At 44.0% G+C, this 22,364-nt stretch overlaps 1 protein-coding gene across 1 annotated transcript in view; it reads left to right on the top strand.

The window, feature by feature from the left end:
• The window catches only part of ehbp1 (EH domain binding protein 1), a 129,384-nt gene that overhangs the window by 93,727 nt on the left and 13,293 nt on the right, over nt 1–22,364 (top strand). The window contains exons 17-19 of the mRNA XM_079169122.1: nt 77–215; nt 1,178–1,278; nt 4,345–4,468. Of these exons, the coding sequence (XP_079025248.1) occupies nt 77–215; nt 1,178–1,278; nt 4,345–4,468 (364 nt within the window). The remainder of the gene's footprint in view (nt 1–76; nt 216–1,177; nt 1,279–4,344; nt 4,469–22,364) is intronic.

Here is a 22,364-nt window from a genome sequence, read left to right as displayed (position 1 = left end):
TGTGTGTGATTCGGGGTGAGGAGCTCTGACGCGTAGCGTCGACAGTAAGCGTCACATTTCCTCCGTGTCCCGACAGAACAACGCTCAGGATCTGCGAGCCGAGCGACTGCGCAGAGCGACGGAGAGGCTGCGTAGCCCCGTAGTCTTCAACAAGGACTCTGCAGTCAGGAAAACTCAGCTGAAGTCTTTCAGCCAGTATGTGGAGAGCCGACCAGGTGAGGGAACAATGCAACACACACACACACACATGCAGTGTTTACACAGGGAGGTGTGTTTGCACAGAGCAACACATCTAATTCACACCTGAGAGCAGGTAAACAGCACGTTGAGGGTCAGATGTTCACCAACTCTTCCTTCACTCTCAGTCAACAATTACACTCCGAGATATCAAGTGCCACTTACAAAAGAGGGAAAACTTCCTCCGTTCTTAAGGCAAGGCCAGTTTATTCAGACAGCATATTTCATAAATGAGGTCATTCAAAGCGCTTAAATAGAATAAGAAAATAAAACAATAAAAGCTACGGTGCCATGTAATCATTGTTTGATTTAATTAACGGTCGCAGGTGTTTGTTCCAGACAAAGAAACGCTGCTTCTTCATGTTTAGTTTTTAAATCTGGGGACAAAAAGACGACCCGAGAGGTCTGGATGGTTCATGATGTAGCGGAAGATCAGAACCGTTCAGTGCTTATTAACAACCTTTGGACGGACAGGAAGCCGGTGTAAAGTCCTCAGAACTGGACCGAGTCTCAGTGACTCGAGGAGCAGCGCTCTGGATCGGCTGTCTAGTCGATCTGTTTAAGGCGACCTGTGAAGACTTCGGTGCTGTCGTCGAGTCGACTGAAGATAAATGTGGGGACATGTTTGTACACAGCCTGCTGAGACAGAAGTCAGTCAGAGGCTGACTTTGTATATTGTCTAAATGGGAGTCCAACACGTATTTCTAGATTTCAAACCAAACCATCCATAATCGCTGAATGAATCACCAGTAAATGAAAAATACGGAACATCAACAAAGAATGTGAGAAATATGGAAAAACATCACTGAAAGACCTGCAGCACACTTATCAAATATCAAGCTTTAGAAAATAATAGTGATAGCAGCAATGCTAACTAGCCTCAATAATGACCTCACAGACTCCGTTAACCACCTGGCTTCATGTGCTTTATGAACTCCAGAGGTGAAGAGGCAGAAGTCTGTCCCTGAGGACCTGAGGAGGGCCGAGGAGGACCGGGGTTCACCGACGGACCTCGACATCCGCCGACCCTTTGAGGAGGAGGTTCGTCGCTTTCTTTCCCCTCAATCACTTTATGAAATAGATTCTATTATTTTACTCATTATATTCTTGACTTCCTGTTCGTCAGCTGACTTCCTGTCTCTCCTGTCTTGTCTTAAATGAATCTATCACTGAGCTCTTCTCGTTAAATACCCCCCCCCCACACACACACACACACACACACACACACACACACACACACACACACACATACACACACACGCATCCTCACACACACTTTCTCTCTACTGTCCTCTTCTCCACAGAGACACCCAACTATTGATCGAACCGATTTTAATTATAACAATGGTAGATATCAGCTGCCATTTACAGCTGTGTGTGTGTCTACGTGTCCTTCAAGTGTACACACACACACACACACACACACACTCACTGTTCTCAGCCTGTGTTTGAGCTTGTGTGTACATAGTGTGTCTATAAGAATGCTATTATTTCAGTGTGTGTGTGTGTGTGTGTGTGTGTGTGTGTGTGTGTGTGTGTGTGTGTGTGTGTGTGTGTGTGTGTGTGTGTGTGTGTGTGTGTGTGTGTGCGCGCCACTGGAGACCACGGGGTGAATCTCTCCTCGCAAGCAGCTCTCGACCCTCCACCCAGTCCCATGCACACACACACACACACACACACACACACACACACACACACACACACACGCACACACTCCTCCTCCCCCCAGTGCCTGGGCCCCAGGGTTAATGGGTGTTCAACCTTTCCATTATCCCGATCAGCCAAGAATTACCTGCTGAATGATGTTTGCATTAATATAATATATATGGTAATTTCCCTGCTCTTAATTACGGCTGGGCCGAGCGCGGCAAGGGGAGTGGGCTGATCATGTGTAAAATTGATTTGCCAAGGAAAAATATGGTGATAGAGCGAGCAGGAGGGGGGGGGGGCTGCTGGGAATCAACACATGCACACGTGCACAGAGCCACACACACTCACACACTGGAAGGAGTGCTGGCCTGGGTGGAATGAAAAAATAAATAAAAAAATCTACTTTCTCTCTCTCCTGCTCACTAGTTCTTCTTCCCATTAAGAAAAATGAAGTGCATCAGCAGTAAAATGGAGATATTATTTTTTTTTTTCTCCGGATGCATCCTCAGTAGTGAATTTGAATAAACATTCACTCAGAGGAGTTTCTCTGGAGAATAGCAAGCAGTCAGGAGACCGAGGTGAAGAGGGGTCAGAGATGGAGTGTGTGTATGAAGTGTGTATGGTTATAGAGAGTGTGTGTGTGTGTGTGAGAGAGAGAGAGAGAAGTTTGAAGACTTATCTGAAATGGGTGAGGTTTATATTAACGGAGACCTTTAACCTGAGGCTGGGTTAACACTACACTGCAAAAAGAAGTACTGAAAACAACTTGTTTTATGATTTATGTGACATTTGTGACGCTGATGTCTCTTTAAACTTCCACCTGCCTCTTCGTGTAAATACTCAGAACAGGAAACGAAATATTTGATCTGAATTTATATTCAAATACTTGCAGATTGTTTTTAATCAAAGTGTAGAGGAACAGTCAATAATTAGTACACTAGTATAAAGTGAGCAGCTGGAGGATGAAGCTCAGTGATTCATCGGGAACATTCGTGTTGATTGAGGATTAAATGTCAACACCGAGATATAAAGAATCAGTTTTATTGTCAATTGTGTTGCATAACAATAAACATAGTGAGAGAAAAGAAAGAAAGTCAAGAAACTTTTATAGAAAATAGGAATAATTACTATAAAATGTGAAAAAAAGATTATGAAAGCTATGAAAAATATATATGCATTTATTTTTTTATTAAAGAGCTGTCCAGTTATGAGCAAGAATGTGCAAACCTTTAATGAAGTATAAAGACATTACAAATATACACAGAAGGAAACATTGACGTACCACTTTGATACAGATGTGGAGGCTGATGTTAGGAGTGTGAATGATCAACACAGCTGGATTAATGGCGTCGGTGTGATCAGAGCTGTTGATGACGCAGTGACATCACAGTGACATCACAGTGACATCACAGTGACATCACAGTGATGACGTGATGGAGGTTTGAGTCGTGGCTGCTGCTTCTTTAGCCAACCTGTGATTCTCGTCCTTTAACTCAGCACATTTAAAACAACAAGGAGTCAGAAGTAGCAGAACACACCAACGACTAAAGAGTCCGTGCACATCAACACTTTCTGACTGCGCAGATATGCAGAGAACTTTGAGAACGTCAGTTTTTCACAAACCTGCACATTAGTAGAAAAGAAACGTTTCCTCTTTAGATGACACGTCCGCTCCGTGCAGCCGTCCATGCTGTCAGTATAAATATGTTTATAAGTATAAACAAGGCTTCATTTTATTTGTGTTCTTGATTTAGACATTCACAGGCTACAATAACAATGACTTGACTTTAAGTTTTATACTTCTTTAGTCCGTCTTTCAAGTCAATTCATTAAGTTCTGTTGAATTCTGTTTCATCTTTTAGAATTAGTTTCATCATTTGTTTCACTGACGTTTCATCAGTTACTGATCGGTAATGTGGCCAATATTCATATAAGAATAAGTGTTGTGTTGATTGTTTGTGAATACAGATTTACTTCAATACGTCTTCATTCACAGCGCTCTGAATAGGTATTCAAAGCTTTGCTGCTCGTGCTTTTGAAGATGAGAAAGAGGAATTTAAAAAACACCAAACGAAAGTAAAGAGCAGCAATAGTTAATCATTAGCTGTTTGTTTTATCTTCTATTGTGAAAGTCTTTTTCTGGAGTAATTATCTTTTGTTTTTCTGTTTGGATGTTTCGTTAACGCACACTTTCACTCTCCTCTTCTTCCTCCTCTTCTTCATCCTCCTCTCTCTCTGCTTCATAACTTCTCTTTTCATTATATATTTTTTTAAATTCTACTCTTTTCTTTCTGTCACCGCTTTACCTTTTTGCTTCATTCCTTCTTTCTTTATTCTGTCTCATCCCTCTGTCTCTGTTTAATGCTATATCGCACTACTCTTCCTTTTCTCTCATAACCTCTCCCTCTCTCTCCCCCTCTCTCTCTCCCCCCCTCTCTCTCTCTCTCTGGTTGACAGAAGGCGTTCAAAGACACCAGTCAGTATGTGGTTGGGGAGCTGTCTGCGCTGGAGAGCGAGCAGAGGCACATAGACGCCCGAGCAGCTCGCGTGGAGAAGAGGCTGCGCTATCTCATGGACACAGGTACCCCAAGCCCAATTACACTGGAAAAACTGTTTTGGCAAATTGAGCGTACGCACGCACGTACACACGCATGTGGGAGTTTCTCTCTGTGTGTGTGTGTGTGTGTGTGTGTTTATGTGTGCACGAGAGAGAGAGAGGGAGAGGGAATCTTTGAAGCCCTCCCTCCCCTTTCGGTTGAATGTTGCACGACGGAGCACTGGGTGGATATGAAAGGAGGGGAATGGGGAGGTGGAGAAGGGAGGGTATGGGGAGGGAGGGAGGGAGAGTAGGAGTGTGTCTCGGGGATGGGAGAAGAAGGGAGACCTCTCTGGGCCGGGGTGATAAGGGAGCCCTTCATGGGGGAAACGATAACTGGGTGCGATAGCGGCGCCCCAGCCGAAAGTCTCCGCTGCAGCCGCTTGCCAGCCGCGGCCCCAGCCAGCCGCCACACTATTGAACGGCGCGCTCAGCCACGCACGGCTACACACACACACCCGTGCACCCTCCTTCCCTTAGTACATATCTGGCCTTCATTGATATGCTGTATAAGGAAAGACGGGGCTGAGTTTATAAAAAAAAAAAAAAAGGCAACACAACATGAGCACGGACACAGTTCACAAATCCACGACACACACAAATGCTTACACACAATCTGTTTTTTGGCGTACGCAGCCAGATTCTGAAGGTTTTTTATTTAAGATTTGGCCGGGGGTAAAGCCTTGTTAAGACATGAGACAGTGTGCCGAGCCAACAGAGGGGCCTTGGCTCCGTTAAGTCCCCAACTGAAATTGGAGAATAGCTTCGCATTTGTGATACTAAACCGTCCCGTTCCTCGCCCGAGAAAGGAGAAGAAAAAAAAACACATGGTTCCAGGAAGTGTAAAATGTAGTGTAGCTACAGTATTCGCTGTAGTAATTTAGTAGCAGCTCTCATGCTTTTTTTTCCTCTGATGTATCAGTGCCCACCTCGGTGGATTTTAGCCCCCAAAATCCTAACAAACGCAACACAGGAGGATAGAAGTGGAGGTTCTTTTAGTAAAGGACACTACGGCGGTGGGATTTGTGCTTCCTCATCCCATTTGGGGTGCTGATATCGAGACTTTCTCCTCCTTCCGTTTTGTTGTGTTCCTCCCTTTTTTTCCCTGCCTCCGTGCCCTCTTCCCCCTGTCGGAGCGCACGCCATTGTGTCAATGTGAAGGGCTTCTTCTTCTTCTTCTTCTTCTCCCACTGATAAACCAGCAGCTAGGTTATATATATGGGTGACAAAATAATAAAAGGCTATCAGGAAGAGAGATTCACCTTTGCTGCTTTTCACCCTCTTATAACGTCAGTGGGGAATGAAATCGAGAAAAAGTGTCGCAGTGCGATATATATATATATATATATATATATATATATATATATATATATATATATATATATGAGTGATTTTGTATTATGTACTGTAAATCTCAAGTGGTCAGTACAGCACATAACCGTTAGCATGCAAGACATGAGTCATTATTTAAAGCTCATTAAATATAGAACTCCAGACTGGTGCTGATTTCACGCCGAGAGAAAAAAAGTTTCCACCTCGCTCACTTCCCTGAAAGTGCATTTCTGTTTCCATATCTCCTTTTGCAGCACTTATCCCAGAGACTCATCCAATAGGTTATGGATTGTGCCTTTAGGCCGAGGTCTGGAGGCATCAGAGCGAGACGCGGCGCTGACAGGTGGTAACTACAGTAACCTTTATCACCTCGGCAACCGAGGTCACCTTTCTATAGGCTGTCACAGATGATAGATATATATTTTCTTCTTCTCTGGACCCAGAATGTCTGATTGAAGTTGTGGCTGATTGGCTATAAGCTAAACATCCGGTATTGATCCATCACATCTGACTGGTGCTGGTTCTTCTGGGGAACGTGGTGAGAAATTACCAGCAAGTTGATATTTCTTCCTCTGTCAGCCACACTTTGAAAGTCCAGCCGACGTCCAGGGTCCTTTTATTTAATTAATGTCCAAGTGCCTGGCTCAATGTAGGGACTTACAAAGTCACAGTGCAATTAAAGTAATTTCACATGATGTTACTTTATTGAAATCTTGATGAGCTCTTTCCTTTGACGCCAATAAAACGTTGCACACAACGAGGACATTAGTATGAACACTGGTCGAAACATTTACTCTCCTGCTAACTAACTATTATTATACATGAGAAGTTCTTCGACTGCCTCCACTGGTCTCGTGTTTCTGCACAAAGTAAACCAGACTGAATAAAGGCGTAAACACGGGGACAGCACAACGTTCTGGACTGTCGTGCATCGAAACTACGTCACCTGTCACATAACCAGAGATGAGCAGCGCAGTTTCTGATTGCGGACCTTTCTTGAGAAAAGCTTGGACAGAAAATGTCCCTTTTGTTTTAGGTGACCGTTTTGCTTTCAGAAGGCTTAAAAATGTGATTATTTCGTAGCTCAGTGAGACGCTAACGCTCGATCAGATCTATCGAGCAGTTTGTTGCTGGACTCTCTCAGCATAGTGAACATGATCACGTGATTCAGACCTCTATGAGGCGAGTCTGCGTGCGCTCAGTGAGCAGCGGTGCTGCGGGACTGATGGGCAGACGTGAGCGGACAGAACCGACTGACCCGCGACTGATTGTTCATCTCTTCTGTGCTCCGCCAGCAGAAAGCCCGGGAAGACCGGGCTCTGCTTTGATATCTCATGCTTCTGCTTCGTCATCCCCTCAGCCTGTCTACAGTCATTCTATACAAGCGTCTGTAATGTTTGCTACAAGTCATGAATAATCTATGTGTTTTAAGGAATTTATTTATTATTTTCTATAATTTTTTGTGCTTTCTATGTTTCTTAGTCTCTGTCTCAAGCCTCTCTGCATCACTTTTTATTGTCCTCTTTATCCCTGTGAATCTATTTCTTTCTCCTCTCTCTCTCTCTCTCCCTCCTTTTCCTCACACCCCCTCTCCTCTCCCCCTCTCCTCTCCCCTCCTACTCTCCCCTGGTTTGGGCACAATGCAGCTTTCCGCGGTATTTTTCTATTACGCCGCGGCCCTCCCCAGATGAATCCCAAGTAATTGGGGTGGTTAATTTATTTACTCAGAGGCAGTTCACAGCACATTAAATAATAGAGATAATTGAACAAGAATTGTCAAGTGTCTTCTGATATCAGACACATTACAGAAGGGAGTGTGCATAAAACTCCATTTCTATGCCCCCATTGTTTATGGTAATTAAGTACACAGATTTATTCCTTGGTTGCCTTCCAAGCTTATGGCAAGCGCCATTGTTGTCTTCTATTAATATGTAATCAGTAAATAGTTTAATTTTCTAATCTGCGGTTGGAGAATTCACTTTCTAACAACTCTTAATTACTGCTGGGCTCTAATGAGTCTCGCCGTGCCGACGCAGCCAGCCAATCGGAGGCCAGGCCCGGATCGAGGGGGGGGGGGCTGAATTCCTACGGTGCCCCCCCCCCCCCTCCTCGACTAATGAACTTGTTATTCTCGCACCACTGGGAGCACTGTCCTTCACACATGCAGCATGAGGAGAACGTTCACCTCCTGAACAGAACAAATATTAATGTGACTTTATTGATTTATTGGAGGAGAAGCTGTGTTTTCCATAAACACTAGAATATTATCACGTGTCCGTCTGTAAGATGGAGCACAAAACTTTTTTAAACAATCATGCAACCCTAATACTCATTGCACAGATTGAAAAGCTTAAACTCTTTTGATGTCTTTTATTACCGTGCTAATTTAAGATACGTTTCATCGTTATTGTGTCTCTGCCGACGCATGTAATGCTTCTGACCTTGGCATTGTTGCTTTTCTAAAGGTATTGTCGCGCAGAAAGAAGAAAAACATATCAAACGCTCCTTATTGAAAACACAGAAGAAGCATTGAAATGCGTCGCAGAAAATCCCCCTTTTGAATACATCTCCACCGCCCCCTACCTGGCCCCTGCACCTATTTACACACACCTCCCCGTTTCAAATAGCTATATAACCTGCAACAATGGACGCAATTATCCAAATAATGGCACTTAGCCGCGCCGCAAAGCTGCCTCTCACCTACTGCGCATTTGATAAGAGATAAACAAGCAGAGAGAGGAGAGAATGAGTTTTAGCTCTCCCAGATTAACATATGTTTAAAAATTGCACTCGAAGCCGATAAGATTGACACAGGGGTTTTTATGGCGCTCGCTCCTTTAATCTGCCTTTGTGTCTGCCGAGTCGACGAGAGGAGAATGGCACAAGGAGGGATCCGGCAAGAGCTTAATGTACTTTACACATGCAGCCTATCCCCACTCAGTATCTGAGGGAGAGAGGACGGACTGTCAATGCCGTCGCATCGCAGACGCCTCCTCTGTGATTGTGTGGAGGATCGCAGGCTCGGCTTAACCTGTGGCTGCAAATCACAGCCGGCCCGCGGGCGCGTTTTGAGTCACCTAATTGTTTTTAGTTTTATTTGCCAACATGAGGGATTAAAAAAAGGATTTAAGATCGCCGCTTAATTTACCACAGTTGCAGATGTATTACTCGTATTTCTAAATGGGAATCTACTGGTGATGGGTCTCGTTAGGATGTTAATGATACCAGAACTGGTATCGATTCTGCTTATTGGTTCGGTTCCTTATCGACACTCTTATCGGTTCTTTTTGATTCTTTTGTGAGAGAAGAAAGACTCGACATTTCTTTATTATCCTTGTATGTAAACAAATATTCTTTCTTGAGCAGCAACACAAAAAGTTCCCAAATCTTTCAAACACGTTCTCAGCTAATCAATGATCTCAGTGATCATCTTTCATTAATGATCCTGTTCTTGTGATCAAACTCTGTATGACATCACTAACATATGACGTCACTAAAGTATGACACCACCACCGTTACCTGACGGCTGCTCCACAAACAGACTGATGTTCTGCTTGTTGGTCACATGTTGTGTTTGAGACGACCAGAGTTCTACAATGTTTCCTTCTCTCTGATCATGATGTGAGTCTCACGCTGTACTGAGAGGAGACAGAGACAAAGAGACAAAGAGACAGAGAGACAGAGAGACAGAGAGACAGAGAGAGAGGACGTCTGAGACGAGGACATCTCGCTCAGGAAAGTACCGATAGCTGAACCGCTAACTCCGGACCGCATCTATTCTCCGGGTTTTTCTCATTTAGAACCAGGTTTCTGGAGGCATCCCATAGAATCTACACACGACTGCTTCTTAATTCCTTTTTTTAAATCTGTATTCCAGGATGTTCACTTTCCCTCTCTGAGTCGTCCTCACGCTAATAACGATGATGTTCAGGCATTTATACATTTCCTCGACGTCAAGTGAGTCGGTCTCTCTCTCTCCTGTCGTCCTATAATCCAGCATTGTGGCCGCAGCGTCTCACAGTCTGACTAAAGGTTTAAGCCGGCCTACGTGAGCGACACGGGGACGCACGCCTCACATCAAGCCTTCGTCTCGTCGCCGCAACACAAACAGCGCGTGCAGCTTTAAGTGTATTATCAGAGGCAGTTCTTTTCACAAACGCATTGCCCGAAGAAGCTTAACATTCATTATTGTAACTTTGGGCAGATTACATCCCGTGCACCGCCTTGTAAGCGCAGACAGACACATCTTGACCTCCCTATACGAGAGCTTAAAGACACAAGAATGGCATTTTACCAACTTTAATGGGATAACCAAGTCTAATCTTTCAGCTCTGACGGAAGGAAAAAGTGTTTGGACTATAATACCCTCCCTAGTTCACAGACTGATGGAGGGAGAGAGGTTTGGGCTTTAATCAGCGGTCACTTTGTTTTACAGGTGATACTGAAAACGAATCAAGTAACTTCAATCACGGCTGTCCTCCTGAATCTTTCAATAAAGCTGGACTGTAATATCAACACGGGCCACGCTGAAGGTTGTTGTTCATAATCACAGACTCAACTCGTAAGCTGAGCTCATGGCGCCTCAGATAGACTCGAGCCTCTGGGTCATTTCATTCTTGTTGTCTTCTTCTTCGTCAGGGTTATGAAAAGAGCACTCACTTTCAGTCAAATGGGGGTTTTTTTGTGTGGGACGCCGGTGGAATGTGTTTGTTGTCACCTTGAATTCACTTCAGGAGCGAACGCACCGCGGGAAGAAAAGAAAATCTGGGGATCACTCCTTTAAAAACCCATTGCCTCTTTTGCCTTTGAGGGGACAAAACAAAAGGATTTGAGCTTTTTGTGTGTGTGCGTGCGTGTGCGTGTGCGTGTGCGTGTGCGTGTGTGTGTGTGTGTGTGTGTGTGTGTGTGTGTGTGTGTGTGTGTGTGTGTGTGTGTGTGTGTGTGCGTGTGTGTCCAAGGTTCAACTGGGTCAGATTAACACACACACTCACTCACGTTCCCGGTCATGCCCTTAATCTCCTCGGCCATTTGAATGTTTGAGCAGCAAAACAATTTAATTTGTCAACTTGCATGGACTCTGCACAAGCGACCAATCCTCCCCCCCCCCCCCCCCCCCTCCCAATCCAGCACAGTGACACCACCCTCACTCCCAGATGTGCACCACTTCTCGCTCTCGCTCTCGCTCTCTCTTTCTCTCTCTCTCTTTCTCCCCCCTTCTGGGTGTCAGCCTTTTCATACATTCTTTAACAGTGGGGATGAAAGGGGGATTTTTAGGAAGATTAGGGAACGGGATCCTCCAGGCATTGTCTGAGAATCTTCAGATAAAACGAGCTGGGTGGATGGAGTCAACGGAAGGGTGAGAGGGAGAGGGAGGGTGAGAGGGAGAGGGAGGGTGAGACGGGGTGTAGCTGCTCGCCAACGTCCCAGAGACGTGCAACTTAAATTTGTAAACTATAACAGGAATTGTCGGCTGCTCTCCCTCTTTATTTGTGGGCTTTATCTTTCTTCCTCCCTGATGATTTTGTCACTTCCTTTATTTTATTTCCTCTAAATCAGTTAAAGTTGCTCCGACCGGACCGCTCTCTCCTCCCTCCCTCCCTCTCTCCTCCCTCCCTCCCTCCAGCTTGCCAGCGATAGGGCCGATTAACATTTTCAGCAGAGGGGTGAGTAAGTGGGGATCGAAGGGGGAGAATCGGGAGGTGGACAATGGCCGCTTATGATAATCTGCTCTTTATTGGAGCATCCCGCCAATGCTTTCATCAGCCTCTCTACCCGAGATCCCGTGCAACAAAACCGTGCAGCAAACACAGACTACACACACACACACACACACAGGGCCATGTACTGCACACTCAGCTACACACAAGACCAGGAAATGAAAACGCTTTATTGTTTGACGGTCTTGTTTTTTGTGCTGTAGCTGAATTCATATTTTTGGTTAATGTGTTGGTTTAACGCTTGTTTAAAGTTTATCTTTCTTCCGTCTCACAATTCAAATTAAAATATTCTCACGTAGCTCAGATGCTCTGGAGATATTTATCACTCGTTTGTTGGTTTGATCATAGTTTAGTTAACAAACTGAGCGACCCCGAACCACATAATTGAATTTTCACCCATGCAGTCAATTAATCACGTCTTTCTTATGGTAACGGCCGTGATGGCACTCCACAATGCAGGTTAATGACAGAGGTTTGGTCAGTAATTACACCATTCACTTGCTAACACAGCTGCTCGCCATGCTACCGTTGTCATCACCCCCCCCCCCCCCCCCCCCCCCCCCCCCCCCCCCCCCCCCCCCCCCCCCCACACACCACACACACACACACACACACACACACACACACACACACACACACACACACACACACACACACACACACACACACACACACTCACCCATACACACTCCTCCCCATTTCCCATTGTAATGAGCACTCCAGGCTACAAATGCCAACAGCTGTCTCTCTCCCCCCCCCCAATACATTTACATTTAAATATCTATTTAAACAGCAATTCTACATTTGTGTATAATGTAGCTGGAGCCAGTGGCAGTTAGCAGCCTGGTGTTTGGTGTCCGTTGTAATGTGATGCTGTTCCAGATTGAGGTTTAGTCGACACATTTACAAAACAGTAAATTAGTGAGTATATTAAACAAGACTTAATTCTTCTTTCCCTCCTGAAGAGTTGATGTTTTCCACCAGAATATACTTATATATATATATATGTGTATATATATGTATATATGTATTTTGACTGAGCTGTTGCCCCTGAAGCAAACCTCTGAGAGGAAGGAGGGACAGGAAAGGAAGCGAGGAGGAGGAAAGGAGGAAAAGGACGCAGCGATTGTGTAACTAGTGAGTGGCGGCACAGAGATGTGAGAGGATGACTAATGTTGTTAGCGGAGCCATTACTGTCCGCAGATTAATTCATCAAGCAAATTCATCGTTCACCTCCCCTCTGCCTCTTGTCACAAGGCATGTAATATGACACCCCTCAAATTTGTTCTAACATCCACCCCAGGGGGGGAGAGAAGGGGGGGGGGCGGTAGAGCTCTCCCCTCCTCACACACACACACACACACACACACACACCCTCCTTCTCTTTGCTAATGGAGCAGGCGGAGCCACTTATGCTAAAAAGATTGCAGCTGTCTGTCAGCAGGTTGAGGAGGGAGGGGGGGGGTATCACTGCTCTCGCTCTCATACTCACTTCTTCATTCAGAACATTTCCTCTCTCACTCTTTCACAAATAAATAAGAGTGTAAAAGAGTGTTAAATGAGGGAGTGATGCGTTTTATCAACCTTTGTGAGGCTCAGTGGGAGATTTCTGTCTGTAATGCATCATAAACATTCTTATAATGTGCTTACAGAACTGTATTATTATAGTTATAAACACTCTTAAATATCCATAAAGCTTTAGAACAATAATAAAACGATTTTACAAGGTCAAGTATTATAATACTTCACAGTTACTGGTCCCTCATTGGCTGTTTTTTTGTGTATTATAGTTCCTATAGTTGTAAGACGATATACTGTTGTATATAATGCATTTAAATGCCTGTATAGTTCATTATAATGTGATTAGAAGTTACTCTAAGGGGTCATTGTTTGCTTTACGTTAAGTGAAAATTAATGTTTTGTGTGTTCTTGCAAAAAGATTTAATGATTATTTTTCATTTTACTTAAAGCAAACAATGTCCAATTACAGTCACTTATAACCACATTATGATGAGCTATAACAGTTATTATAATGTATTATAATTGAAGGAATAATAATACACTGTAATCCTTGCAAACAATTGTCATTAAGTGACCAACATTTCAGAAGTATTATGATACTTAACCGTATAAGTTTTTATAAAATGCTTTATAAACTGTTATGATTATTGGTATGAAGCTTTAAGGATATTTATGAGTGCTTATAACTATAATACAACAGTGCTATAAGCATATTATAATGCATTATAGACGTCACAAAGTGTAACCTGAATTTATTTTAATAAAATAATACCTTTTGTTTCTGTACTAATATCAAAACCGTACTAAAGAAATATTTACATATTTTTCTACAAAACATTTTTCATTCAACAAAGTTTTTAAATGTTAACTTTAAACCCTTAAAATAATCCCCAAATGCCATTGTTTTGATTTAAATACTGAAATATGTTGTGACTGTGAGTTTATTGATGCTGAGTGTGCGTTCCCTTTAAACGTGTTGAATCCGACTCCCGGCCCGTCGCATGCACGCTGACGTTTGTGTTAAGCCGTCCCAATTAACACCGTCAACAGGTAGCTGGGTTTACACTAGCGCTGAATCAACTCGTGTTCCTCCGCCCCTCTTAAGCTCCCAGAATGGTTCACACCTCAGTGTGTGTGTAAACACATACTCGGGGAGCTAAACCACCGGGCTTAACCTTAGCTTAGCCCCACAGAGCCCGGGCTTATCTGCACATTTCAACAGTGATTCCACAACGCTGCGTTTAGCTCTGGAGCTGCAGAGAGGAAGGCCTCGTGTTTAGCAAACAGTCGGTAGTAGAAGGCACAGTCCTGTTTCCTTCTCTTTATCGCTGTCAGTATAGCAGATATTCCAGGTTAGAACGGGTGTAATACGATAAAAAGCAACATTTATCTCTATAATACAGCAGTATGTGATTTGTAGCTATTCCCAGTTCAACGTCGTGGGATTCAGACTCTTTCTATTAATAACTGTCATTAAATCAAATATAGGTGAGTAAGGGATTCACACTGTCGTTTATTTCTGAATAGATGTATACGTTTCATTTGACGTACGGTGCATGAAAATATCAAAGAACAAGTCATGTTTGTGCTGCTCCGAATGTAAAAGCTTGGTTTGTAAAAACGACGTCATCAGTTCACTGACAGAAGCTCTAAAGAGTATTTTACAAAGACGGTCAATTTGTTTTTCAGTGCTTTAGAAATTGGAGGTATTAAATCTCTACATTTTAATCTTTTTTTGCAGCCAAATCAAATTGTTTGCAGGATGTTTAACCTGCTTATATAACACTCCATGAATATGAGTTTACAGTTAGTTAAAATGTCTCCTCAGCATTGTTGATGTTGGTTTTATGGCGTTTAGCTGGTTACACTTGTTTGTTCGCCCTCTGGCGTTTCGGAGAATAATGGAACGTGTATAAACAAAGCTTGAATTAATTAATCAGGGATATCAGAATAGTTGTGTGTCAGTTTAATGTTTTTGCAGCAATCAAAACAAACACAGCTCAGACTTTTAAGATGTTTAACGTTCTGATCAGAATCCAGCATCGTAGTCCCTCCTCTTCATGTGTCTCCTGCTAGCTTAAAAAGAAGAACCCCTCCCCCTCCTCAACCCGCCACCCTCAAGCAGAGCAGTCAGAGGAGAAAACGAACCCGGCGCCTAACAAATACATGAAGGTTTGGTTTTTAACTAAATCCCACAGATAATGGCTACTGTGTCAAAGACTAAAGATATCGGGAGGGGTGGTGGTCCACGGAGTGGGGGGGGGGGGGATTACTCTGGCGTTTTGCATCAGTTGCTTTCAGCTGGGTGGCCCTGCTTGTCAAAAAAGAGGAAAAAAAAGAAAGAAGGGAGAGTTTGAGGGAAGGAGAGAAAAGCATTTAACGCGGCACATTGAGAAGAAGAAGAAGAAGAAGAAGAGGGCTCTTAATGCCTTCAAAGCAAGGGGAGAAATCAGCCATTAATTTATTCTGGCCCTCACACACACACACACCATGTTCACCCCTCCTGTTTGTTTCCTCCTATTGTAGATAAATTCAGGAACATCTGGTCCATGCCAGTCTTGGAAGTCCACCAGGACCAAGGTTGACAAAATGTTACCACCACTGATTTCTCTCTCTCTGTCTCTCTCTGTGTGTCTGTCTGTCTGTCTGTCTGTCTGTCTGTCTGTCTGTCTGTCTGTCTCTCTCTCTCTTTCTGTCTGTCTGTCTCTTTCTCTCGCTCGCTCTCTGTCTGTCTCTCTATCTGTCTCTTTCTCTGTCTGTCTGTCTCGCTCTCTATCTGTCTGTCTCTCTCTCTCTTTTGAGTGTGTGTGTGTGTGTGTGCACCTTGAATGATGTGTGTGTGGATTGAATTATATTCCTGACGTGAGGAGAACATTTTCCACCCTTAGATTCAGGAGGCGGAGCAGATGACGGGGCTATTCATTGGCTGATAACAAGTGATGGGGAGGTTAATAAGCTACACACCCAGGTCATCACAGGCTCTTTATGGGGCTGCAGAGGAGAATGGAGGACGATGATGATGATGATGAGAGGTGTGTGTGTGTGTGTGTGTGTGTGGCAGGTTGTAAGGAGTGCATCTCCTCAGTATCTCTACTTTGACATCCCTTTTTAAAGGTCCCTCAAACTTCTCACACTAAAATAGCTGAACTGACTTTAGTGCAGGAGAGTGAATGTGTTCTTTGCAGTAATACGCAGTCACACGGCGTACATGTCCTGAGAAAGACTTGACTCTCTGAAGCTTATAACATTTATGTAAATTATTAATTAAAGTGCATCTGTGTGAGCAGTGGGTGTTGTTCAGGGTAAACCTGTACACACACACACACACACACACACACACATACAGAGACTAGAAGAGGAAATCACCGTTATTACGTTTTAAAGTCAGTAGAAGGTCTACTGTGGTATACTTAATAACGTTTTTTCCGACTGGGGCGAAGTAAAGTAAACTAACGTTCTTTAATAATTCTCTCCTGCAACTTGGTTGAAGTGGATCTGGAGCATTAAGTGTCTGTTTGCTGGGAATGAAGAGCTTTAACGTTAACTCAGGGAATTAAATGATTTTAAGGGACACTTTGAAGAACATACTCGTTAATCTTTCTGCTCGCAGGAAGGTATCAAGTATTTCAGGCAAAAGGTTCAAGTCCAAGTGAAGTCACGAGTCCCAGTCGAGTTGCAAGTGTTTTTTGATTTTGTCGAGTCATCAAATTTAGTAAATGATATCATTTGAAAGATTTAATTCAGGATTTGTTTTAGTTCGCCCGTTGGAGACTTGTTGCTCTTGATTTACTTCCCCTCCCTCTGGGACGTCCCAGAGAGCTTTACTCTGTGTACAAATGAGCCACATTCTCCCTCTCAGCTTTCTAACAGCTTTCTAGTCACTATGAAGTTGACAAAAGCAACAACAAGTGATCAGAGAGTGGAAGCAGTTTATTCACGAATGAGGAGGAGATCTTTCTTGTCGTGTGTTTTTGCATTAAAGTTCCGGTTTAATGTGATTATACGATAACTGGACCGCTCAATAAAATACAGCTACACACACAGAAAACATCAACAGATATTAAAATATTAGAATTAAACAAAAGAATGTAACACAGTTTATAAAAGTAGCATGAAAGGATATATTGACATTTATTACATTCATGTTTATTAAGCACGTTTTAACACCAAGCTGTCGTTCACAAACACAGCTCAGGCTACTCTTTTTTTTTTTTTTCCCACAATGCCCGTGTGTGACCTGAGGCTAGAGGCGAGCCCCCCCGCTGAGACAAAACACGCGTTATTGTCCAAAACGACAGAGGGTGTACAAATAAAATATTTGTATTATATAAATATATATGTCTGAAAAGCTCTGATCACGCACGGCCATACAGGCAAACAGCTTATTACTTACGGACTAGCATTGGATCGGTTCTGAGCGAGTCTGAGCGGTGCATCCCTGCAGGTGATGCTGCAGCTTTTTCACAATATTCAAAGCAAGCATTCCCTCAATGGCTGATCCCCGACATGCTAATGGTTGTAGTGCTGCTGAGCAGTCATGTGAGTTCAAACAGAGAGCATCACCACTGGTCCGGTTGATAGAAACCAGCCCCCACCGGTCCAAGCAAAGGCTCTCGTTCTGTAGAATAGAACCAGGTACCAGGACCCCGGCATGGGGGGTCTCTCTGCTCCCTATCACACCACTCACCTAATAATAGACGAGAGCCCCCTGTGGGAAAGGAGCTAGCACGAGCCGGTGAAGATCACGCTGTTAATAGGATGATGCCCTTTTTTGCCTTTTGTCATGAGATTATGAACGTGGGATGGCCTCTTCTTCCTCTTCTTCTTCCTCGCTCTCACCCGCACACAGCTACCGGCCTCCTGGAGGGCCCCGTCCAGTTGGAGTGGAGACAGAGGCTTTGTTCCTCTGCGTGTATGGTTAAAGAAAATAATAAATAAAAGGCCCGCTAATGAAAATACCTTTTAGGGGGTATCGGCAGGTGAGCTCCCCAATCAGGCGTCTCAGCAAAAACACACACTCAGGCAGTGCATTCGCTCTCACACCCTCTTCTCTGCCCCCCCCCCCCCCCCCCCCCCCCCCCCCCCCCCCCCCCCCCCTCTTGCGTTATTAATTACCTGAAGTGCTCTGGCCCTCGCGGATAGAAGAAGAAAAAAAGCTCTTCTTCTTCTCTTCATCCAACACGCCTAAAGTGGGAGGAGGGGAGTGTGTGCGTCAGAAAAGGGATGATAATAGTAGTAATGAACACACGGGTGACAATAATGAGAAAGGTAATTGAGAAATGGTGCGCGCCCCCCCCCCCCCCTCCCCCCCTTCTCTTTATTTTTCCTTTTCCAGCCCCGAGCCAAGTGAGGACAGGTTGAAAAATCATCTTATTTAGAGCTCAGTCAAATGGTTCTCGTAGAGAAGCGCTGAAGTGAGTTAGGGAGTGTGTAAAGTCGTAGATTTATTTTTCATTTTTCTTGTTGACGTTGAGTGCACTGCTGGGATTCTTGTTTTAACACGTTGATGCTTCACCGCTGCTCTTTTCTTTTCCACTCCGCTCGCTTTGATTGTTTTCTACTGTCGTGTGAGAGAGAGGGAAACGTTCCCTGTTGGACCGTGTATGCATCAAAGACTCGTGTCTTCTGCTTCCTTCGTACGTTTCCTTCCCCGTTACTTGCGTCCTCATGTTGTCTCTCTCTCTGTCTCCCTCCCCGGCCTTTCTCACCCGGGCTGCGATAGAGACGGTGGCGGTCTGGGCTTTAACAGACAGAGGCTGCCTCCACCAGCCCATAGTCTGCCACTCTCTGATAATGTTTATTGATTTGGAGCAAAAACACAATTTGATGGAGTGGGGCGAGGGAGGGAGGGAGGGAGGGAGGAGGTGAGGAGAAGGGAGAGGATTGTATTTGTGTGATTGTCACAGCTTGGCTGGTTCTGCTAGACAAACAGAAAAATACTCCAGAAATTGCATTTCATACAGACTTCTTGTAAAAAGCTTGATTTGTTTAACATAATCTGGTGTTTCATCTCATAGAGATGCTCTCAAGTGCGAGGCTACGTCCACACCGCTACACTTATTTTTAAAAATCAAAACGATCTCAGTCCAGATGAGCGTTTCATAGATAATCTCCGTCCGTACCACCAGGGATGATAACTCCAATAACAGCTCTCCTCCTGCTCATGCTGTCAGTAGTAGCTTCATAAAACACAGAGTATAACAGCTGCTAGCAGAGACAACAAGGTCGGCGACGCTTGTACTTCGTTATCCATGTTGAAAGTAACCGCTGGTAGTCGTTTGTTTTCTTACAGAAAAGGATCACGTGATAGGAGAGTCGAATCAGAGGTGACGCATCGTGTACTGCAGAAACGTAGCAGAAGGTATCCGTGGATGTACCCTAAGTCAAGTCCCAAGTCTTTCAGCTACAGTCCAAGTCACGTCTCTCATGGTCGTAATGTTTCCTCCACTATGGTCTTAAAATCAATGTGCTGAAGGAACCTGTTGATTATCTTGGAAAGTGTCCTAAAGTGGACAAAAATGACCGGGAACTTGGTGGAAACGCTGCTTTAAAAAAAGCTGCACGAAACTTAAACGCATAAATGACTTCTCTTACTCAAACGCACTGTGAGCAAGAAACTGTGTGTGTGTGCGCAAAGTGTTGACTCCCAATATGAACATTTCATCTCCAGAGAGAGTCTATTATATGAACTCTGTTTGAACGAGCCCCCGCCTCCTCTTAACCTCTGAGGTGGAGGAATGAGAGGCGTCGAGAGGTTGGCCTACTGTTAGCTCTGAGGTCAAACCTGTTTGCCCAAGGCTGTGTGTGTGTGTGTGTCTCTGTCTGTGTGTCTCTGTCTCTCTGTCTGTCTGTGTGTGTGTGTGTGTCTCTGTCTGTCTGTGTGTGTGTGTGTGTGTGTGTGTGTCTCTGTCTGTCTGTCTGTGTGTGTGTGTGTGTGTGTGTGTGTGTGTGTGTGTGTGTGTGTGTGTGTGTGTGTGTGTGTGTGTGTGTGTGTGTGTGATGAGAGGAGGAAACATATTAGCAGGACAGACCTGTCGTCTGTTTTATCTCGGTCTGTGAACACACGTGTTGAAACAGTGACGTGATGCATGTGGACGCTCTGCTGCTCATTAAAAGAGGCTTTAGTGATCCCACCGTCCACACAGTTCATCTCTGCTTCAGTCTGTGCTCATGATCCGGGCTGCTAGAAGACAGAGATCACCAACAATGAGCTTTTAGAGACACAAATACAGATGTTCTGTCCAACGTCGTCTCTGGAAATGAAACCTAAGATGCTTCGTTTGTACAAGAGAAACGTAAGAGGAGACGTTTTTAGTGAATGTATCTGCAAAGTCTCAAATATTCATACTGAACTTATCTGCAAACTGTTTGTTCACATGGCAGTGAAAGCATGATGGTTAAGTGTTGGGACTCACAGCACTTTATTTACATGAGGGACATATTGTTATTGTTTAAATATTGAAAAAGTCATCGCTGACAGGACGCGTTTGTTTTTATTTCATATTTATCTTAAACCACAATATATTTTAGAAAAATCATGCTTTGTGTTTATTTGTTCAAATTTGATGAACACACGTCTGATTTATTTTTATTTATGATACTTCATACATATAATTATTATGTTCTATTGACTTTCATAACCTTTTAACTGAAGTCGTACAGATTTCAGGGATGTGAAGCATTTGAAGTTAATCATCAAAGATGTCAGAGTTCAACATATTTCTCAGAACTCGTTGTGTTGTTATGTTGGTTTAATGTTTACAGACAGTAAACATGGTGCTGATGCTTATTTAGTGTCTTCATGACCAACATCAGGTTTATATATCAGTTTATATTGGTTACCTGCTCTCCATTGGTCAGTTATTGATCTTTTATTTGTAACCTTTACTTGAACAACCCTTCACACCTCAACAGGAGTTTGTTTCTACTTCAGTATTTTAACATGTGAGCAGATGATTAATTCATCACCATACTGAATGAAACAGACCTCCAACATTAATGCACGTTGCAATTAGAAACAAGTTATTATGCAGCCCCACTTATGATTATGGAAAAGACCCGGTTCACCCCCCCACACACACTCCTGCCTCCTCGTCTTTTGTCGGCTGTAAAGCAAGCAGTGGTTGACAAATGACACCGGTGGAAAAGGCAGTCATTGTGCCTCAGTGTGAGAGAAGGTTTCTCCTTTTTCTCTCTTTCTTATTTCACTTTTCTCCTTTTTCTATTCGTGGGGGGAGGGGGGGGGGGGCAAAGAGGTGAGTGTGAATCGGTTAATGTGTTCCATTCACCAGACATTATACACAGGTTCAATAAAGCAGGAATCTGCTCTATACGCTGGAAACCATTGTGCCATTGAAGAACGGCTAAAAAGGCCTCGAACAAGCCTTCCCCCCGGAGAAAAGAGAAAGAAGAAATACCCCTCAGCAGCACTCCAGTAGAGAGCAGAACAGAAGAGCACAAGGAAGGAGGAATCGCATGTGAAATGTAGAGCGGGGGGGTCGAGTCTCACACACAAGTGATGTCATGTTGCTGAGTTAGAAACTGTTGCTTTTAAAAAAGGTGAAGCTGTTGAATCTGATTATTTAACTGCCGTAGAATGAGTTTTTCTGCTGCATGTTTTCTGCTCTATGGCCAAAGCTCCTAACAAGACGCTCCTCTCCTCACATTGATTAAATCAAGTCTTCAGCAGACCCCCCCCCCCCCCCCCCCCCACGGACCCCTCTGATTAAGGCCGGCCCCTGTCATGCATATTCACAGCGACGCAGTGACGGCCTTTTAACGAGCTCTTACCCTAATCACGGGAAACAATGTTCATCCTGTTTCTTTTTTGTTCCTTTTTCCACGTTTCCTTTCACGCGTCTTCGGCTTTCATCTCCGCCGATTCCCCGCTGATACGAGACGAGCTCGGCGGTCGGACGGTGGGAGAGACACACAAGTCCTTTAAATAAACAGCGATTCAGAAAGTTCAGCTCTACGTCCTCCCTCCTCCTCCTCCTCCTCTTCGTCTTTCTCCTCCTCCCCCTCCTTTTTACATGTCCGATAGACAAATTGGATTAGCAGCTATTGGATTAAATGGCAGAATGGTGGCATAAGAAGTGAGATGAACGTGCTGCGATCACAGCTTCTTAGTGTTTTCTGTCTCGTTCGTTTCATCTAAACTCTTCCCTTCAAGGCACACAGAGAAGAAGTTTCTCTCTCATCCAGTTATCGTGTTTCATAACGTTTTAAACGAATACCTGGAGTTCATACTTGGCCTGATTGTCTGCAATGTAACTGGAAGGTCAAAGTATTGAGCCCTGTGTTGCCCCCAG

This window comes from Pholis gunnellus (genome assembly GCF_910591455.1).
Source record: "Pholis gunnellus genome assembly, chromosome: 11".
NCBI classification, from domain to species: domain Eukaryota; kingdom Metazoa; phylum Chordata; class Actinopteri; order Perciformes; family Pholidae; genus Pholis; species Pholis gunnellus.
The sequence above is the reverse complement of the archived record's forward strand: the minus strand, read 5'-3'. Positions and strand labels throughout refer to the sequence as shown.